Source organism: Amblyomma mixtum, chromosome 8, assembly GCF_055824585.1.
Source record: "Amblyomma mixtum isolate Tamu chromosome 8, ASM5582458v1, whole genome shotgun sequence".
Lineage (NCBI taxonomy): Eukaryota > Metazoa > Arthropoda > Arachnida > Ixodida > Ixodidae > Amblyomma > Amblyomma mixtum.
In genome coordinates, this window is record NC_143019.1 from 71,181,312 (window position 1) to 71,203,715 (window position 22,404).

The 22,404-nt window shown below is 49.1% G+C and overlaps 2 protein-coding genes across 4 annotated transcripts in view; one reads left to right on the forward strand and one right to left on the reverse strand.

Moving 5' to 3' along the window:
* The window catches only part of LOC149332913 (uncharacterized), a 333,095-nt gene that overhangs the window by 103,590 nt on the left and 207,101 nt on the right, over positions 1 to 22,404 (forward strand). The gene's annotated exons all lie outside the window — the stretch shown is intronic.
* LOC149332919 (uncharacterized) lies at positions 8,405 to 21,704 on the reverse strand. Its single transcript, XM_089555921.1, has 5 exons — positions 21,492 to 21,704; positions 19,150 to 19,318; positions 17,393 to 17,617; positions 13,865 to 14,203; positions 8,405 to 8,905 (listed from the first exon to the last, which is right to left on the reverse strand). Exons 1-5 carry the CDS (start codon positions 21,629 to 21,631, stop codon positions 8,420 to 8,422), a joined length of 1,359 nt encoding a protein of 452 aa, XP_089412047.1. The 5' UTR covers positions 21,632 to 21,704; the 3' UTR covers positions 8,405 to 8,419.

A 22,404-nucleotide genomic window follows, 5' to 3' on the forward strand; every position in this document is an offset into this window, starting at 1 on the left:
GCACTGGGGCACACCAGACATGTATATTATAGGGGAGGCTTAATGGTTAATTTCTACAAACTGCATTCTGTCTGATCAATTGCTAATCCTAGTAACTATACAGCCATAACTTAAGCGCCAACTCCAGCGACACTACCTGGGCGTACGCGCTCAGCGTCGGCGCTCTTGGCGTACGCCGGAACGGGCGTCGTAAAGGGGCATGCATCTCCCTGTCCCTGGTGCTGGCTCGCTCCCCCTCTCGAGTCGAGGGAAAGAATTTCAAGCCGTGAAGAAAAGGTTGGTTGGTTTATGGGGTTTAACGTCCCAAAGCAACTAAGGCTATGAGAGACGCCGTAGTGGAGGGCTCCGGAAATTTCGACCACCTGGGGTTCTTTAACGTGCACTGACATCGCACAGTACACGGGCCTCTAGAATTTCTCCTCCAAAGAAATTCAGCCGCAGCGGCCGGGATCGAACCCGCGTCTTTCGGGTCAGCAGCCGAGCACCATAACCACTGAGCCACCGCGGCGGCTGAAGAAAAGGGTTTGGATGTGCTGAAAAGACGAATTAAACCGCGAAAAGTAAGTTAGGGGAACCCAAAAGAGGTTCAAGCCATGAAGAAAACAGTCACCGAGACTTCCGCGGTCCTCCGATTGTTGTAAACCGGACCCGGCTTCCGGCGCGTACGCGAGCGCCCGTGCGCTGGCGCAGATATCTAGCAGTGACAGATATCGGCGCCTCGCCGAGGTTCGCTGGCGTCTCCTGCAGTGCGCATGCGCAGACCGGTTCTAGCGTACGCCAAGAGCACCGACGCTGAGCGCGTACGCCCAGAAAGTGCCATTGGAGTTGGCACTTTAGTGTCGATTCTAGTTTATTAAATTGTATAATATGCGTAGCCCGATCAAAATGCCTTGTAAAAGCCTAATAGTAGTACATCGGTTCGTTTGTCTTTTTCTCCCATGGGTCTATACTAAGCAGCTATAGTCGCTCGGATACACTCGAGAATGAAGCGGGAGATGCCCCTCAAAGGAGCACCTCAAGCCAATGGCGTCGACCAATCTTCATGACATTGCGCTTAATCCGGTTAAGCCGTGGTTATTTCCCATTCATCTGTCACCCCTGCGATTACGTGCCAGCAGGTCCAAGAGGATTGGTCAAGGAGAAGAATCGGTCGACGCCGTTGGCTTGAGGACCTCAAAGGCATTTGTCGCTTTGTTCTTGAGTTGAGAGTGCGCGCGCGCGCGCGCGTGTGTGTGCGTGTGTGTGTGTGTGCGTGCGTGCGTGCGTGCGTGTGTGTGTGTGTGTGTGTGTGTGTGTGTGTGCGTGTGCGTGCGTGTGTGTGTGTGTGTGTGTGTGTGTGTGTGTGTGTGTGTGTGTGTGTGTGTGTGTGTGTGTGTGTGTGTGTGTGTGTGTGTGTGTGTGTGTGTGTGTGTGTGTGGTGCGTCAGTGCACCCAAGGACATAATGCTTGCGCGTTCCCAGACGTAAACAGAATTAAATGTCCCTGCTTAATATTCTTTTATGTAACAGCATAACAACTGCGCGGAAAGAAAAGGGACCCACACTGAAAAAAAAAATTATAAAAAGGGGTATCGTCAAAATTTATGATATAAATATGCAGGAGGAACACGCGCGCAGAAGTTGGCGGCTGACACTTTTCCTATTGTTATGGGGTAGGAACTTATTAACGCGCGCGAATTGGCGTTAACAAATTTTAGCCCCCGTTAGATAAAACAACAACAAAAGTTCCAGTTGTCGATATCTGCGCGTGCGTTCGTCGTTTCTTTCTTGGTCGGTGCACTTTTCGCGCAGTTGCTTTGATGTGAGCGTGTGACCTGCCCTCAGAAGAACAACTGTTCTCTTGTGTTATGCCCGGCTGCTGACCCGAGGGTATAAATGAATTGAATCTTTATTGGTGGCATTTATTGCATTATATCTGGAGAAGCCTGTATACTTGAAAAGGCGTGAAGCCTCCTGCTTGGACGAATGACTGATGCGAAAAAAAATTGGGAGGACACTTTGGCAACAAGTGTTGAGAGGCGACACTATGCCGTGACGACTTCCGGCGGATGTTACGTCACACCGTTCCCGCGGCTATCTCCATACCCAAATTGTACGTCTCTCGGGGATTTTAAGTGCTAATTACGATGAATTACACATTTTTCAGTCTAATTTGACACAAATCCGACGCCTTTCCTACCATTCTGTGACAATTTTCACTATGCCATGACGACTTCTGGTGGATGTGACGTCACCCCGTTCCCGTGGCTATATCGACGTCCGCGCTATTTCGACATTTTTGCCTATAATTAATTAACTAATTAATCTGCTGTCATCAAACTTGGCCCCTAGGTTCATTTTTTCCTCCTCTATCTGAAACAACCATTGGGTTTTTTCTATCCTTTTTAATTCCCGAGTTAAGCGTGACGATGACACGCTTTGTTAGCGGACGACAGTATGAGCCATTAAAGGCATTCGCCTTAATACAACGTTTGCTGTGGTATATGAGGTTGTCTTCCACCCCGCTCTGCGGATGATGTGTCTTCGCTCTTTATAGCCAAGGAGGGATCCACGCTTCAGGGAACAGAGGGGGAATGGAACACTTGTGCGCTCATATGTTATTCAGTGTTTATGCAAATAATACAGAGGCAAGCGGGAAGCGGCGAGAGCGTGAGGTAGCTCTACCGCTCGCGTTGTCGACTGGGTCCTGAGGATGCTCGTCTAGTTCGCGGGAATCCACGTCGCCGTCTAGGTTGCGCTAACGTGACTACATCCGCTTCCCTCAACAGGGAGCTGATGAGACCCTCCTCTCCCTATCCCCTATAAAAATGGTCTATAGACAGTCTATGGACTTCTTATAGAGTCTGTTTCCTTACTATAGATATTTCTGCTGGCTATTCTAGTCTATAGGTAGTCTGTAAACAAAAGTCTGCTAAAAGTCTATGGACATAAATCTATAGATTGCCTATAGACTACTCTAGTGGATTTGTCTATAGACTTTATAAACAAACGTATATATAGACAGTCTATAGACTGTCTAAAAAATTTTGCAAGGGATATCTCCCTCAGCCGGCGCTGTCGCGACGTGTAGAGCCGCGTAGATGACGGAGGGGGAGCGGGTTTTCCTCAAGTTATCATTTGATTGCGGAAGCAAAAAGTGGGACACACGGAAACGGAAAACTGAACGCGAATAACGAAGGCACAGCAAAATGTAGCAAACTTAAAAGCAGGGAAAGTAACTACAGATTCAAGCGTATGACCGTAACAATTCATCAAATGAATCGATGAGACGTTCCTTTACAATCGCATAAAACAAACTGCAAAAAGGACATGACACAGGAGAGATGCTGACTGAACGAGCGCAGACTTTGAACTACTAGCTGTGATGTAGAGCGGCAATTTGGGCTAGTTGGTGCATTGATTGAAACGAATTTATTGAAGCGACGACCCTTTCATCACCTACTATACGCATCCGCAACAGACTCATGGCCTGTAAACACGCCGCCCTAATCAGCTCATGGAACGCAGAAATTTTATTTGTTTATCGTGTAAATGTATCGAGGTCTCGTTAACGTTCTCATCACAGCCATATCTCGCTATCTTCTAGTGTTCGAGAATTTCACGCGCGGCATGGTTTTTTGTGTAGCCGATTATCTTCGTCTACTATAGAAGCGGTCTGCAATTCAAAACCCTGTCCTGTCTGCATGTCCTGTCCGTCGCGCAGTTTGTTTTCTGTTCACATCCTACCAACTAACCCCGCATCGTATACGTTCCTTACCATTTATCTATATAATGTGTTCCATATAGAGAAACCTCATGGGGAGTTAGCGAGAATTTTCCGTAGGTCGTTTTAGTCTCGGGTTGTAGCAGGTTGTTAGTGGTTAGGGTTGGGCGGGGCAGTGTGAAAAATAATGGTCGCTTCCAACCCTCTTTTTTGAAGCGAAAAGCTTCACCGAACTCGTCAACACCGCGCTTCGTGTGGCGTGCCCTTTCCCTCCTCGCCACCCCCTCCGTTCTCCTCCTCGCCACCGGTTTACCCTTCGCCGCTGCCGTGCGGTCTCCGCCGCAGTCCCAAGAGAAGGTTCTTTCGCAAGGCGTTGCGAGAACGCGTGAGCGGCGGCGGCGGCCGTAGAAGAGGCGCAGACATTCGCCATGGAAGGAAGAAAAGAAGACCCAGAAGTGATAGCGAGGGAGTTGGCTCAAAATCTACACAGCTATCGTGGTGCTCCCAGTGCCTTGTGCGCAAACTGCGACAGCCATGACGTCAAACAGAGCATAGATGCAGCTTTTCGCTTGTATATCCAGGCTTAACCAGAGCTAAGCCACTGCCATTTTTTTTGTTTGCATTCTTTGCTTTGAACGAAGTTCGTCAATCCGCCTTTTTCACGGCGCCGCTCCGCACCTCCTCTCCTCCAGCTCCGCTGGTTGAAAATGAAACCGCCTGCTCCTACTGCACATGCGCATTTCATGTCAGTGACAGGCGCGGCCGACAGATGGCGACAGCTTTCAAGCACATACCGTATTTTCCGGTGTACAAGACGCACCCTTGTATAAGACGCACCCGCCATATATGCAGGCTGTCATTGAAAAATTTGGTATATAAGACGCACCCGTGTATAAGACGCACCCCAATTTACCCAGTTAGGCTAGTGAGGCTTAATTAAACATGCTTATGCGACCATCGCAAAATGCACCGTGCGTGTGAGAAGTTCTTAAGCAACGCTGAGTGATCGAAAAAGGCAACACTCACGCCATACCAGCCCACGTCTTAGCACAAAAGAAAAAAAGCGAAAGAACTCTCTTTATGTCCATAACAATTTATTTTTACATAAAACCTTCAATGTCTTCATCTTCGGATGCGCTATCGAAAAGGCAACACGTCTGAAGCATTCTCTTCGCACTTCGTACTTGCAAAGGGTGACTAAAAAAAAAATATCGGCTTCTCTTGGCTTGTCTTGACAATGGCGAGAAGCGCGACTGTCGCCATCTTTTGGCACTTCACATTACCTTTGCTTGGGGCCTCCGAAACAGCCGCGTGTTTAAGATCCCGGAAGTGGTCAACCCCGCCGTTTCATGATAAAGTTCACCTAAAAAAGTTGCGCACGGCGGTCTCCGTATTGAAGTATTAACCATGTTACAACCGCGTTATTGGTAGTAATATTTTTTCGGTGAAAAAAGCTTGAACATGAACCTGAGTAATTTCTGAACTCGCAAAAAAAAAACGGAAAATTCGCATATAAGACGCACCCTTGTATAGGACGCACCAGCAAGATTTTTGAAAAAAAACCGCGTCTTATACACCGGAAAATACGGTACACTTGCCACTTCGCAGACGCAGCTGGCTCCTCGTGGAACCAGATTGCGCCTGCGTCTCCCATCTACGTTTGTTTTCAATCTGTACAGCGGACGAATTTTCACCACCCACAGAGGGCACCACATCTTGCGAAAAAGGCGGACTGTTAGGTCACATAACCCGAGACCACATGACACGAGATCACACGGCCCCGAGGCATGTAGTCCTGCATACGCACGGCACACTCCTATTTCCGCACAGGAGGGAGGCAGCGCTCCGCCGTCGGCGTCCTTTCCTCGACGGTGCATAGCCGCGGGCGTCAGGTTTGTTGTGGGCGCGCCATTTATCGTCGCTCCCTTTCGCCCGGGCACTTCTCGGAGCGCGGGCCGTTTTCCGGGATCGCCTTTTCTGCGCGGTTTGTCGGTGTGCTTCTTCATTATTTGCGTACTGCTTGTGCCGGATGCGGCGGATAAACCTCAGAGAACGGACGGGGGCAGAGACGTGCTGCAGTGGCCGCCGGGGTCTTTCCCGCCATCGCGTTTCTTCCTTCCTTTCTTTCTTTCTTTCTTTCTTTCTTTCTTTCTTTCTTTCTTTCTTTCTTTCTTTCTTTCTTTCTTTCTTTCTTTCTTTCTTTCTTCCTTTCTTTCTTTCTCTCTTTCTTTCTTTCTTTCTTTCTTTCTCTCTTTCTTTCTTCCTTTCTTTTTCTCTCTTCCTTTCTTTTTCTCTCTTTCTTTCTTTCTTTCTTTCTTTCCTTCTTCCTTTCTTTCTTTCTTTCATTCTTTCTTTCTTTCTTCCTTTCTTTCTTTCTTCCTTTGTTTCTTTTCTGTCATTCTTTCTCTTCTTTCTTTACTACTGTTTTTTCACATCTTTTGTTTCTTTCTTTGCCTTATTTTTTATCACTTTGTTATGCATTGGCCAGAGAGATTGAGGGCCGTTGGCTGCAGTCTTTCCGTGAACGGGGTTCGAGATGGAGGCAGCCTTGAAGCCTGCCTGCCTTGCGTGGTCGCATTCGAATAGTAACAAGAGTAGGATTAGCGGAGTACTCCAAGTCGTTAACCGTTCTCCCGGACAGCTCTACCGGTTTGCGCGTTTGTTTTCTCCGAGGCCTGCATTCCGCGTTCGTCTGGCAGTGTGAGATTTTTCTTGTTTTTTCGCTTGCCTCTCACCATCGGTCTGCGCTGCAAGTGCCTTCTTGTATAGCTCTTCGTATTTTTTCCAGAGGGTGCAGACCATTAAGGGTCTGCAGTGGTTGCTCCTCATTGGACGATGGGTTAAGCCGCAAACCAGGCGTCGGGGTCGCTCCAGTTGCGAAGTCAACAGAGTGAAGGGTCACTGACCGAACTTCGGAGAGCTTTTCTGTGGCAATTCGGTAGACGCTGTACGGATGCGAGGCGATGGCTGTCAAGCTCGTGTGCGTCCTATAAGCGAACTCGTGCGAACAACGCACTTGTGACACCCGTTGTCCTCGCGAGCTCGCAACCTCCACCTCATAACCACAGAAAAGCTCTTTCCGAATGCAGGAGCGATATCTTAAAGTTTTCGGTGTTCCGCGCCATCCATTGAAACATCTAAGAATACTTTTCTAGAGGGAAGTGTCTAGTGTCTCGTTTTTCTGTTTTGATGCTGTTTTTACAGCGACAGTCGTGTTCCAATCGGGGGATTTTCGTCGTATCTATGTAGTAAGTCGCAACCGAAATCTTGATGACGTCACAGTTCCGGGATCACGTGGTCAGTTTTGAACCAATGATATGACGCACCGAAATCCAACGAGGATGTCGTTGGTGGTAGTTTGATCCCTGTTTTTACGGCATCATAGCTGATTAGCGATAATTTTTTGTAGCTTTTAACTACCTTGGTTCTAATTCTAAGCACATAATATAATTTACCTATAGGTAACACTGACCCTACCTACTATGGCACTCGACAAATTATATAGTGTGACAAGTGGGCAGGGCTCCTTCATGGATGCCATCTCTAACGAGTAAGAAGCGCTAAAGGATTGGGGCTTACCAGGCTTACCTAGCTATGATTGTTTTGTTTTTTTCGCATTACACACTAGTGCAGCGTGGCCTGTCAACCTTATCAAGGTTTTATTCCGTTATGTGCTTCAGGCGTCTTTGTCACAAAACAGATCACGTCCAATGGGCATGTCTGTTTCAACGAATATTCTGTCGTGAAAAGAGTATGCTTTTCTCTCCGTCCCAAACTGCACAACATTTAATCGTTTGAAATCCAAGCATCTCGAATACAGTCGAACCTCGTTATAACGAATCGGTTTGTAAGGAAATAGTGGATATAACGAAGGTATTACAATTCCCCTTGGAAGCTCGCTCATCACGGGCTATATCGAAGCTACGGATATATAACAAGGTAATCGCCGAGTCCCTTCAACTTCGTTATAACGAAGTTCACCTGGATATATATCTAAGCTTACTTCAGGCTACGTATACGGTTTGTATGATGAGGTGGCACCTGTAGCCTTTCGCGCGCTAGTCTAGCCGTACCTCGACCACCGGGCATTGTCCTGTGGAGCTCGTCTGTTTGACGAGCTTAACTACTTATCTTACCTTATCTTATTGTGTGACAAAAACAGATGCTTGGCTTTTACAAAAGCTCTTAAGTGCCTCTCTATGTGCTTGCGCATTTTTACGCATTGTCCTTAACGATCACCGTGTGTTAGTAACGCTTTCCATCCGTTCTCTGTTGCCGTGTAGCATTTATAACTTGCAGACTTCCATGTCATGCCTGACACGTCCGCCGTTACTTTGCACTAAGAAACTAGCTAGTAAGTGCGCGAATTTTTTTGGCCAACTTAGCTACCGAAACGGCGTATACCGTCATGTAGTTCGTAAGGTTTATGAAATAGTATTAACATATAGAGTTGCCTTACACATATATCGCAATCACACATTGGAGAATTTGTTGAGGACCCGGGCCATCGCCAGCATTGATTATAAGAAACCGCACTTCGGCATCATGTGCACATCAGATGGTGTCAAGATAGTTGGTGGCACGTCAGACGGTGTCATGTCTGACGGCGTCACGTAAGTTGATGCCACGTCAGATGACTTCCCGTCATATGGAGTTCCGTCAGATAGGGTCACGTCAGTAGGGGTCCCCTCACGCAGGGGTCATATGTCAGAGGGTGTCACAAGAAGTACTTCTTGTGGTCGTCGTCCTTCGGCTTCGTCGCGACGTTCCTGACGAGGCCGACCATGAGCAAGAGGTCCTCCTTGAGGACGACGAACATGAAGGGCCTGTCCACCGTGAAGCGCACTGGCTCGTTCGCCGGAATGTTCGAGCACAGGGAGAGCAGCGTCGAGAAACCGGGAGGTGACCTGCCTCCGCGCGTGGTCAAGTCCAGGGTCGCCTTGTGGAACAGGCCTTCCACCCAGAGGTCGTCGGCGTTCGCGTAGCTGAAGGCCTTGCTGATGTCGTTGGATCCGACGGTTGTGGTGCTTGGCGTGTTGGCCGTAGGGTTTGGCTTGTCCGCGCCCGTGTTGGGGGTTTGGTTGTTGGGAGCGACCGGCTTGGATTCCGACCCTGGGATGGCTTCGGTAGGAGCCGCTGAACGCTTCTGGTTGACGCTTTTGAGGGACTTGCGCACGTCTATGGTCGGTGATTCGAGCATCACCTGCGAGGACAGACGTTGATTGATTGACAGCTCCGTGGTACTAGCGAAGGGCAAATTTTCGGACAAATTAATTTCTAGCTATTCCCCCTTTGCTTTCCGCGTAATAATAATAATAATAATTATTATTATTATTATTATTATTTATTCGAAAAATGGCATTGTACAAATACGAGCCTGCCCAAGCCAACAATGGGCTTGTGGGGAAGTGCTCGGCAGAATGGAGCAAGCCAGAGAAGGACACAGTTGATCAATACTGCACAAGAATCAGAATAAAACTAAGGAAAGGCAGTAAGAAAGGACGGGGGAAAAAAAGGAAAAAAAAAGAAAAGAAACAAAATTACACATACAAATCAAAGATAGCAGGTTTCACTTCTTTCCGAGTGCTAAAAGATAAAACATTATCTGGCAGGTCGTTCAACACATCTGGTACATAAAAGGCACGGACACGTTTACCATATCTTGTCCGTACTGTGGGCAAGGTAAAGCGGTCGCGTGGACGTAATGCTCTGGCGGGGACATACGGGAGGCAGAACTCATTGTTTCATATATACATAAGGATTACAGTTTCTTTGAATAATAGCATGAACGAAGGCATGTGCGAGCATGAAAAAAGACTGGAATTGTTATTAATGTGCACACCGTACATCACAGCCCGAATTATAGACTTTAGTAAAGAATTCACTTTTTTGCGCCAAAACACTGAACAGAAATAAAAAGAACAGATTCCATATCGCAGCACACTGTACGCCAATGCATGTGCTATTGTTTTCCTTATGTAAATTGGGCATAGTACGTGCTTTAATAGAATATAGCAGGCAGGCTATTTTGCGCAGCCTTTCACAAACTTTAGCCAAATGAGTGTTCCAGGACATGTTAGAACAGTACATGAAACAGTACAGCAGAGGACAAAATGAAGCTGCCTAAACGTTTTTCCAGTTTACTTGTTATACATTTCTGGCGGTCAGTTCCTTTCCTTTTTGTTCCTCTTTATGCCCGTGGTGCATTACAACCGGTCGTGATATTGCACGTCATGTTTCATTTTATAGTTGGTCGGAATCACGTGGTCGGAATAAGATGAGCTCGTTAACTTCGTTGTGGAGTCGTTCGAGATATACAAAACAATGGAGCCCCTTTGGTTTCATATACTTCCCTAACGCGTGGCAGATTATAGTTTAAATGTAGAGGGGGCACACAAGGATGTGTTTGTTAGTCGCACACCCACCTTGAAGAAGCAGATTTGGTCTGCACAATTTCACGCCATGCTTTCTTTCTTTCTTTTTTTTTTTTTTTTTTGAGTGGCCCCGGAATGGTTTTAACTTGGACCGGCTGGGCGCTTGACTCAACATCCGCAATTTGTTTCCCGGAACACGCTCGTGCACGGTGCCTTACACACCTCATCTCCGCTATAGCGCTTATCAGCGCCGCGTTATCAGCGGAATGCGGAAAAGTGCATTGTGCCATCAACAGACCGCAGTTTCTGACGCTGTGGTGGGGAGACCGTGTTTTCGTCACACGGTACGTGTCGTCGCTCATTACAGGTGACGGAAAAGCCCAACGATGGTCATTACCGGACGGTAGCGTGGATTGTTAAAATCAGCCTAATCCGTCACAGCTTGTAGCGAACATTAAAAACAAAAAAAAATTACCGACGATTACGTTACTTCCTAATGCGAAATTTGAGCGCAGCAAATAAGCTGTTTCACCTTTTCGATAGATTGAGGCAAAGAAATCGAGCAACGCATGTATGCGCTATCACAGAATTTTTTTTTTTTTTCACACGTATTCGCAATTTCGGCTCGGGCGGTGCACATATACAGATCCGCGGCCACCGATCTGGCTCTCTGATTGCCACCGCACAGGGGTTGCATTGGAGGAGGAGCGAAGAAAGGAATTAAGTTCGAGCCGGCGCTTTGACAACCGGAGACTCGCAGGAAGAGGGGGGAGGGGGGCGGCGTGTACACCCAGCGGCAAACGATGGGGGCAGAAGCGCGCGCAGCAAGCGGACAACACGATAAAGGGAGGAGGGAAGAGATAGCAGCGACTGACTGATGCCGCTGACGCCGATAGCGCTGGGGGGATGAAAGGGGGGCGGAGCTGGTTACGAGGCCGACGCCGACGACGACGCGAAACCCAGGAACGGACGCCAAAGAGCTGCGCTCTAAAATCAGGGGTGGTCAATTTGATTGAAGGCTGAGCTCCATGAACGCGAAAACTCACGCGAAGGCGGTAGCGACGAGCAGCGCCGTCGAGCGAAGAGTTTTGCCCGTGTCGCTTGGCTCGTTGCTCGGCCCCCTTACAAAAAAAGTTTTAGACAGTCTATAGAGTGTCTATAGACTTCTGTCTATAAAGTTTATAGACTGTCTATAGGCAATACAAATGCCATAGAGAGTCTATAGATAATCTATAGATTTATGGCCATACACCTTTAGCAGACTGTCTATAGACTACGAATAGGCAAAAAGCAATATCTATAGGAAGTCAGTAGAGTCAATAAGAAGTCTATAGATGGTCTATAGACCATTTTTATAAGGGGGATCTGCACCCACAAACTCTAGTCGCCCGGAAGTCCCCCCTCGAGTAGCCAATAAGACGCCCACTGGCCGTTTCCGGTTTGTCACATTGCTTCTCCGCGATCTGTCTTCGCGTCAACAAGTGCGTCGTCTCGTTCATCGCCGCCGTTGAGAAAATGTTTGCTTTGCTATCTGTAACTGTGAGGCAGACCCGCAGCATTTAAATAATGAGAACAATCTGCTTGTCAGCTCAGGGCAAACAACATTTGGAGCGGGCTGTGCGAGCGAGCGCACTACAGGGAGAGATGCGTGTCGAACCGCGGGTTTACCGGCGCTCGATCAATCGTTCCGCTGACACACTCGCGGAACCCATTCTCACTTGCTTGCAAATTGCGGTGACAGTTTACGGGACTGTTTTTACTAAGCCGGAGTTCGTTTCCGCTAGCACGCCGGCTTGGTCATTGCCACTGCCAATATACACCGCCGCCGTAGACAAAATGTTTATTTTGTCCTGTCTACGAGGCATACCCGCACATTTAATTTTAAGAGCGAGAACAGCAGGCTTAAAGTCTAGCTCCATCGAAGGGGGGTTTCTAGGGATTAGAGCACAGCTGGAGAGGGTAACAGAGGGAGGGAGAGAATGCGGCTGGCAGCCTGTTTTACGCAGTTTTATACAAAGGGCAGAAATAAATGGAAAGGTTGGTTTTTTTGCTCAGTTTATAACGTAGATTTATACAAACTGCATGGAGAAATCATACGTTTATGACGCAGACCTTAAAGAAGCGATCCCCATTGCTCTGCCAGTGTGGTCGATGGTATCTAAAGTAGAACATCTTGCAAAAACTCTTGCAAAAAAGAGAAAGAGAGAGAGAGAGAGAGAGATCGCTTTGTGCAGATTCCGATTCGCCAATACCCAAAGACAGTGAAGGCGAAGGGGCTCAGACCCCTCGTCAATGTTGGAGGGGTGTCTGAGACGCCCCTGGACAACAGAGAACAGGTTACGGGCGTGTTTACTAGGCTCGAGCGCGCACACGCCGAGACCGCTGTGCAAGTCTCTGGCGAACGTCGTCTGCCACCTTCGCTTGCTTGTGGTCTGCCCCACTATGAAGCGAACGTCGTCGGTGGTCGCCGCGCCGCCTAGTCCCGTCGCTCTCTTTTTCGCCCTCATGGAGCTCACTTTTGATGCGGAGGAAATCCTGTATCACGCTTCTTTCGCTCGGCAGTCAATTCTAGTCCTGATCGTATTCCAGTTGTGAGTTCACGTCTTCCACTCCCCCAGTATATTCCAATTCTGATCCGAATTTCGACCACGCCGCTAGCCAAAATGTGGCACATTTATAGATCGCGGCGAGCCCTCACACCGTTACCAGCTCAGTGGTGCAGAGGTGTAGCTGGTGCACCACTGCACCGGCAGGTGGCTGTTCCAAACACAGCCACCGGCAGGGCTTGTGAGACACGTACAGGTTGCTCTTCTCGAGCAATGCTAGAAGGAGCGGCTCCCGAACTGCTTCATTTTTGCACAGTTTTTCGCAAGGCTGTATATTCTTCACGTTGCTACTTTCTAAGTCATTTTGTTCGTAGTCATTTCGATTTTGCTGACTCATTCTTCGTGCAGCGTCTTCCTCCTCTACCTTACAGGTGGAGAGGAGGTGAGAGGCAAATCTCCCTGAACACCACCTAGTGGTGGGAGGCTTCGCACAGTTTCCGCCTTTATCGCCCTCCCAGTGCCATCACGTTAAAAATGACTCCATGGTATTCCGCCATCCTCCAGGGCGAAAGGGGTGCAACAATAGGCCTACGGTGTTCCACCACCGCACCCTCACCTCTCCCCCTCTCCCTACGCCATGAAAATGCCCGTGTACCCAGCAGGGCAGATAGCTATCCAGGTAACGTGACAGCAGAGGGCATATATGTGAGCAGAGGGCATGTATACAGCAGAGGGCGCGATATGCGGCAACCGGAAACTCAAGCGCCCTCTAGAAGATATCTTCTAGAGGGCGCTTGAGTTCCCGGTTGCCGCATATCGCGCTGTTTATTAACTTGGAGGACGTGGCGGGAAAAGATGTTCGGGCTTTTAACTTCAAACTTGTCAGCAGTATTACACATCTTATGTTGCCGGACAAGCGACTACAATGCTACAAAAGACCATACTACCGAGTATTACTGAGGAACAAATTGTTCCCTTTGAAGAGCTGTGGCAACGCAGTTATCCTCTGTAATGCGAAAGCCCTGAGGGTAAAATAAATGAAATGAAATGAAATGAAGTACTTCTCAGGGGTCACCCCCCCCCCCCCCCCCCATTGACTGACCCTTGTGGTGTCTTTCTATCTTGCTTATAGTATCTTGCTTATAGTTCGCCTTCTGTCCCTTGTCTGTTTTTGTCGCGCTACAAGCATCCCCTCATGCTTATAGTATATTAGGGTATGCGGTCATCAGAGTGCCCACCGACCTTGGGCAGGGTGACGGTGACGTCGGTGGTCCAGGCGAGCCTGTCCAGCACTGCGCGCACGTCCGCCCATCGGGCCAGCGCCGGCAGCACGTCCCTGTCCAGTCCCCCCGCGCGCAGGGCGGGCAGGAAGAGGGCCATCTGCGACGACGGGCAGTCGTAGGGCAGCCGGACGCAGGCGAAGCGCGGCTCGCGCAGGTAGGGCAGCTCGTTGCCGCTTTGCGTCATCATGGGCACCATCAGGCCCTGGTCGGGCTCCGCGTAGAAGGGCTGCTCGCCCGCCCGCCGGAACGCCTCCTCCCAGCGGCTGCTCAGGTACACCAGGTTCACCAGGCACGAGCCCTGGAGGGTGCGTATCCACGGTCTGTATACACACTGCAGCCACTCATATCCCCCGCAGATCTTAATCTCTAGACTCGCCACCAAGTTCAGCGTGCATCTTCCCTGTGTTAATAGTCGGAGCCATTCAGATTAACTGGATCAACAACTAAGTCCACTGGAGGACATGGGCCTCTCTAGTTGGTCACCGATTCCATACCCAACAATTATGGACAAAAACATTTTTGAGCTGGAAACCGTTTTTGTTTTTCATGCAATGTAAGATTTCACTATTACAATCAATATATCTGCAGGTCACCGGACGGTAGTCTTGTATTCTTTTTTATATTAACGCTTTTCCTGTCGTCAAAAGGGTGCCCCATTGCTTTGGTTTTTTGGTTTGCTTTGGTTTGATTTATTGGGGTTTAACGTCCCGAAGCGACTCACGCTATGAGGGACGCCGTAGTGAAAGGCTCCGGAAATTTCGATCACCTGGGATTCTTTAACGCGCACTGACATCGCACAGCACACGGGCCTCTAGAATTTCGCCTCCATCGAAATTCGACCGCCGCGGCCGTGATCGAACCCGCGTCTTTCGGGCCAGCTAGCAGCCGAGCGCCGTAACCACCGAGCCACCGCGGCGGGACGTTGATTTTTTATGGCAGTCTTAAATGTTCGATGCAATCGATGGAGACACCCTAAAAGAAAGATTTAGAGTACAGTACATATCAGAAGATTGGACCATGCTGTGCGATGTCAGTGCACGTTAAAGAACCCCAGGTGGTCGAAATTTCCGGAGCCCTCCACCACGGCGTCCCTCATAGCCTGAGCCGCTTTGGGACATTAAACCCCATAAACCAAACCAAACCATTACATTAAGTATTTCCATAACAGTATCGTACAATTTTCTCATTTTCAAAATTTTTGTTCCAGAATGTTTGGCACGCACCAGTGGCAGACACTATATCCCTGCATACTGTTTAATCCTCTTAACTTTGCTCATTATATTTCCTTTGATTAAACGTTACTTTCTCTCTCTATCTTAATACTTTGCCGTCCACTGCAACATATTCTTTCCTTTTAAGTCCTCTCTGTTGGCCAATGTAGAGGTTTGGGCGAGTTGGTGGCAGGTCATTCTTAAAACAGCGCGAAAAAAAAAACACGGACGCAGAGAACTGACGTACAGCCTTGTCAGAAGTGAGCCCAGGGGGTTTGCTTCTAAGCCCTGTAGTGGGGATCCTGTAACGTATTTGGGTATTTGCGGTTTAACGTCCCAAAGATCCTGTAGAATTCATAAAAGTCCTACCCATTGGAGGGGGCAGAATCAAAGATATTCCTACCATCAAAAGATTTTGACCAGCAAGGAGCATTACAAGCCACAGATTATGGCTCAGAAGCAGACCCCCTGGGCTCTAAACTTTTGTGTACACCCCAGGTAGCACAGGTAATTGACCCAATAATGGAAATGGATGGCTTCACACTGGTCCTTTGTAGGCCCAGCCTTTGCTTGTGTGTTGCCAATATCTTCCGAATTACATGTGCTGCTGGGCACACAGCGCGCGTGTGTACGTCTCTCTGCGTCCCTGTCTTTTTCGCGCGGCTTCGTGTGACACCACTTCGAATTTCCTACGTCAATTAGTTTGGCCGTAATGGACGTTTCAAGTTTGAAGAAGTCACGATTTGGGCAACCAAAGGTTGTCAGTGCGAAGCTACATTTTGATTCGACCAGCGATCTTATACTCCGTAACGCGTTGAATCGTTTTATGCTACTCCGAACATTCTACGCCGGTTAGGTGGTCCACAGTCTGTGTACCAGTGGTACCACCCACTGGCTCCACTTGAATGACCTTAATGCGACCTTGAGTCATCCAAGTATCAGAGCAAACCCTCTAATATGCCCCTGCACTCTCAGGGGGAGGTGGAAAGGAGAGGAAAAGCGGGAGAGCAAAGATGCGAGGTGGGAGGCTGCGAGTGTTGAAAGTGACACCGCGGCCGCCAATCAGAGTTGGGTGGGAAGAGTGGAGAGGGGGTGCGGCCTGCCAGACTCATACGCATACTCTGCCACAGGAATCGCACTGATTGTCAGGGATTTTTTTCTCTCTAGCTTGCATTGTCGTTAGAGCGCGGTAATCCATCGATGGAATCCAGCCGCCGCGGTGGCTCAGTGGCTATGGTGCTCGGCTGCTGTCCCGAAAGACGCGGGTTCGATCCCGGCCGCGGCGGCTAGAATTTCTTTGGAGGAGAAATTCTAGAGGCCCGTGTACTGTGCGATGTCAGTGCACGTTAAAGAACCCCAGTTGGTCGAAATTTCCGGAGCCCTTCACTACGGCGTCTCTCATAGCCTCAGTCGCTTTGGGACGTTAAACCCCACAAAATCAAAATCAAAATGGAATCCAATGTCGGTTTGTCCTCAGTGCCATTTTTTCCCATTGAAAACCAGTAATTTACTGTCTAAATTCCGTATTTAGGCCTAAACAAACACAATTTCTTACTTTCCAGCAAGCAGCAGCTGTTAACTTCTTACAGGGATGCGCGAAATTTCGCGCAAATTGCCCTAATTGATCAAAATAGCGACGCCGAAATTCCACTTGTCAGGTGAACACAGGAGGGGCCGAGGAATCAGTTTGTTTCGAAGATGCACCTAGCTGTTGTATGTGAGAAAAAAAGTGATGTCATTCCTGATAGCAACATCTGCGTGCATAAAAGCGGTGGACGGCGTGCATACCCGATCGATGTACCGCGAAATATTATTTTACGCGTTCGCAATGTGAAATAAAAAAACGTACTGTTCGCGAATGAAGGATGCTATATTCACCCGACACAATGAAATCACAGGTACGTGCAATATGAACTCAAAAAAATTGGCTGTGGTTTAGCTCTGGTTAAACCTGGAGTGACGCGAGAGCTCCGCCGAGCCGCCTACTTATATAGCTGCGACACCTCCCCCCCCCTCCCCCACTTGACACGGCGCATGCGCACATCTGTTGCAGCTCGGTTTTGCCGGCAGCAGCAGCTGCTCCGCACCACGTGACCAACCGGCTCAAGACCACGCCGCCGCCACGGAGCTCAAGGGGTGCCATGCTTCAGTGAAGGCTCGAAGAGCTGGCGTAGTGTAGCTCTCGCTACAAAAGGTGTGAGTTCGCTTTGTACTCCCTTGTCCAGCGCAAAGCGTCAGAAAGGGTTAAGCAGGAAATCGCTGCTTACACCACATACCTGCGGTTGTGGCAGCGGCCTTGTCTTCTCCTGTCCGAACGGTGTTCGCTGAGCTGACTGGTCGGCCCTCGGAGGGGCCGCGGCGGTATCGGTCTCCGGTCGCGAGTCTTCCGTGCCGAAGACGCTTGTCACGGCACCTTCCGTCAGTTCGTACGCCCAGGTGTTGGTCGAGTCGCTGATGTCCTTGGCGGCTCCGCTCTGGGATGACGCGTCCTTCCGTCGAACCTACGAGGGTGGTGGTGAAAACATTTATTGAGGAGGGACAAGAGGTATGTTTGGATCAGCCCGTAAGGGACCGATCCTTACAAGCACTAGGTGGAGGTCCCTAGTCCGGGACCCCAGTGGCGTTGGCCGCCGCCCGGGCGCGCCCGACTAAGGCAGGGTCGCCTCCCAGTCCTCCCGGGTTGGGTTGGGGATGGGGGAATGGCCGGATTGGAGGGGCAGGCCCACACCATGTGATAGGTGTCAGAAGACACCGCGAGGGTGCGCGGTGGCTATTATGAGAAGCTTAACGAGCAGACAAAGATTCCATTTGAGAGAGAGGCCTCGAGAGGGAGCTCCAAAAAAGTGGAATTCTTATTTGACAAAGTGTCAGTAAGATTCTATTTCTCACACTTGCAATGATTACTGGGTATTCCGCTTTTTTTTCGACGTTCAGGCGTATTGAGCCGTTGTGTGTTTGTCTGTTTGAAGCCAGCTTTATGGCAGGCTGCTCACCTGCCCACCGTGTCAGGCGGCAGCGCAGTTAATTGTGAGAGGCTGCTCGGGATGAGCAACCTGGATCGCAACCCAACCCAAGTCCCACAGATGACAGCACCTGCCATACAAGGGATGTGACACTATAATTTTTACTGCTTTTCCTCTCCTGCATCCGTGTGGCAATTTTGTATACCTGTGCAAATCGGTTTTAGGTTTCCTTCGGTTGTACGCCAGGGTGTAGTTTATAGTATTTGCTTCAACCTCCACTTTTGGAGCGAAAGCTACACTACTATAGCTGCGACGCATTTCGCCGTGAGCCTCCGAATCACCTTGAAACGACCTTGGGATAAGTCATGGCTGGCGGTGCTATGCGCATATACCTCGCCATGTGTGGTCCACTTAGTGGATCACATTTAACCTTGAAACTTTAAACTTTGACATGGATGGCGGTGCTATCCTCCGAATGACCTTGAAACGACCTTGGGATAAGTCATGGCTGGCTGTGCTATGCGCATATACCTCGCCATGTGTGGTCCACTTAGCGGATCACATTTAACCTTGTAACTTTAAACTTTTACAACCGACGCACATTTCGCCATGAGCCTCCAAATGACCTTGAAACTACCTTGAGATAAGTAATGGTTGCACATCTGCCTTACCATGTGTGGTCCACCTTGGTGCTGCACCACTTGACGTTTGACCTTTGGCATTGTCCTTTGACCTTGACCTTTCAAGTTGTCGAAAGAGGGCGGTAAGAAGCCTCATGGTAATCGCGGGTTGTCACGTGATTCAATTCACAGTTGTGACGTCAGGGTATGGGGTATATAAACCGGAGCTGTGCGCTTTGGTTTCGCTACGTGAAAACTCGGTTCAGCAGAGCTCAACAACTTGAATTTTTTTTAAGAAAGTCGAACTGGAAACAGCGCGCTTATCAGGAGGCCCAAGGCCGCACTTTTCGCAAGAACAGTGCAACCGCGACGAATTTCTCGGCGCACACGGTGCACAGCTACGAACACGTTGAGTGACACTGTAGTGGATGAGGCGGGCAGTGCGTATACCTTTCCCCCGAGGCTGCCCTCGAAGAGCGCCACGTACTCTTCGGCGAGCGCTGTGTTGGCGTGGAGCAAGTTGCCGATCCGGACGGCGTCGCAGCGGCGTAGACTCTTAACGCACTCCGCCAGGCTTTCCACGTCGCCTGGCCGGGGGCCCGCCTTGATGATGCCCGGGCTGCATGCGGAACACGGCGCAGTGTTCACATAATCTGTTCAACGATGGGTTCAACTGTTCATTGTCTCTTCGCATCAAAACACTGAACGCTAGAAGTTATAGTCTTCGCATGTGCAGCCCTGAAAATCAAGGACTGAATGCTCAGCACTATGCAGAGGCTTCTATGCCTCACTTCTGAAGACTTGTCTTTGATGATGATGATTAGGATAATTTTTTTTTATGGCGCAACCCTTATCAAAATGGTCTATAGACAGGTTATAGCCTTCTTATAGACTCTATTGCCTTCCTATAGATGTTTCTTTCTGTCTATTCATAGTCTATAGACAAAAGTCTATAAACTAATTTATAGGATTTATCTGTAGAGAGTCTATAGGCTTTAAAGACAAAAGTCTTAAGACTGTCTAAAATTTTTTTTAATTGAAGGGCATATGTGGCCAAAAAGCGCCATAGCACAAGGTATTTTGTTCTGCTCAAGGTGGGGTGAAAGACTTATTTCGCAAGCATTTCACCCTAAAGAAGCCGAGTGCCAGGCATGGGGAAGCTTGTACCCACTGTATCACTGGTTAGTACCCCGCTGCGCTGGGGATCGAACCGCGCACCTACCGCATGCCAGCCGCATGCTCAAACGACTAGGCCACCGGTGCAGTCCCTGGAACGGCCTGGCGACAAACAGGGGGCGGCGCTAAGAACAAGCACGTTTTCCACCATCGGAGAGATCGAGTGGTGTACTGAGAGAAAGGAAATGATGTTTTTGGCAGAGACCGAAGATTGAGACATACGGCGAACCGCAACGACAGGGGGTATACAATTGGTGATTACTGTGCCAATTCGCTCAGTGAAAACAAAGAACATGTTATGTAGATATAGAAAATTTAGTTTTCTTCGCAAGCTTTGTTTAACTTCAACGTGCATTCCAGTGCTGCTGATTTAGTCTCCTTTTTTTGCCATTACTGGTTGTGTTCATTAATTGTGGAGAGTTTTACTAATGTATAGCTTTGTTTATACTATCGCTAGGCAGCATTTTAAGATTACGCTTTCTAAAAGTCCCACCCACCTTCTGTGAAGGAGAGAGGATAAAAATGGGACGGGGCAACGTAATTTTCATGCCACCAGTGACAACTTCAGTTCTTCCGCCGCTTTGGACGCAGCAAAGGTCAGAAGCTGACTCAAAGCTGTGAATAGCGCCTCGACGTGGGAAGGTGTTTACTCGATATCCGCAATCACGGGGAGCAGCTGGCCGGTGGCAAACATTGGAGACAGATAAAGAGATGCAGCACGAATGGCACGTCGGCGTAGCGGCGCAAAATACTGGCTTTATAGGTGGCGTAAAACGTTTCCTCATGTGTCAGTGCTTTATCTAAACTTATCTCTGCGCGGACTGGGTGATGGGGAGTTACAATTAACAGACATCATAGTTCACGTGGTGTTCTCTCCGCCTCTACCTTTGACGCTCTACGTTGTGGTAGAGCATCCCCCTCGGGTTCGGGAGGTGCTGGGTTCGATCCCCGGTGCCGCTGGGTGCCCACCGGTTTCCTAATGGGTACAAGATTTCTCCCGGCCTGTTGCTGGGCTTTTCAGGGGTGAAATGCTTGGGAAAAGGGTTTTGGACAAAAGCGTTGCTACTGCTTAGGCTACTTTTTTTTTTAATTTTAAAGGATGCTGCCCTTGTGTTGTATAGTAGGATACAACTTGAAAAAAAGTAGTTGCTAACACTGGGTCGCTGTCCGCGGCGTTCAGTATTACTCCGCTGGCCAATCGCAACAGTAAACGAAATCAGCTTTTTAATGTTTGACTATATCAAACTATGCATCTATCATAATTCTGGTGTTCATAATCTTTTTCTTGCGATAAGCTTTTTATTTCGGTAACGAGAAGCGCTTAACCAGCGTACTACTTTTTCGTCTGGGAGGAACGCTGTTCGCGGAAGCTAAATGTGGGCGGAGCCTCACTGCAGACTTAGGTTATAGCCGACTACAGTGACACAAGTTATGTTGATACTATACAAGGCTGGCGGAACGATTGCCGACGTTTGTAGTTCAAGGCTGATGATCGTCTCTTCTTGAAGCCACCATCACCTCAGCTCTTCCGGAACAAAGCCAAACCTTTGAGCTCATCTGGCTGCGTGTATAGACCCTTCTACGCCGTTCAGCTACCCAGCTTGGCATGCGTATACCTTGGTCCTTGGGCGGCCGCCAGGGCGGTGGCGATGCCCAGCGGAGAGCAGAGCACGTTCTCCTTGGGGCCGCTGGCGTCCAGGGCTGCCCTGAACAGGGCCATGGCCTGCTCGTTGAAGCTGTCCGGGTCCAGGGCCATGGCTGGACGGGCGGGCCCCGGCGGCCCTCCTTCCAGCGGCAGGGAACACGGGCGCCTCCCCGCGGGAGCATCCTTCTTCTTCTCTGTCTTCCTCTGGAGAACAGCCGCTGCGTACCGACCTTGGATAATGTCGATGGCATGTGGAACAAAAGAGATGTTGTTCCTAGGTAGAGGATCCCATTGGTTTTTGCTGCCTCCTCGGCCCGCTCAATCCCAACCCCTAAACCCCGTCCCATTTTGCGGAATAAAGTTTTATACTACTACTGCCGTTGTTGTGCCCTTGAAGAAATTTACGCATTGTTTGGCGCGCGCAGTTCCATTCTTACAAAGCTGCCGTCTTTGCCAAAAGTAACCGGGCAACACTGGTTTGTTTCTTAGCCGCTTAGCGAATCACTTATGGCAGCCCTTTAGCCATGAATCTGTGTACAGTAAGGTGAACCCTTGTCCTCACGTTCTGACACCTTTCTGTCTTGAGAGGTGCCGTAAAGGCTCCATTATACTGTCGAGAAGCAAGAACCTGTTGCTCCGTTTCTTTTGGCAAATGGGGTACGTACCCAAACTTCCAATTCCGCATCCCTGCCCGTCTTGAAGCTTTATATATTTTGAATTTATTTCGAAAGCATCCCAAAATCTAACCTGAAAGGTAGCTCGCACCCAGGGGAGATTCCGAATGATTGCATGCTATTAATTCCTGGTGAAAAACAAAAGGAACTGACAAGATAAAGTTTATTTTGAGCGGAGCGCTATTCCATAGCGACGAATAACCAGTGGGA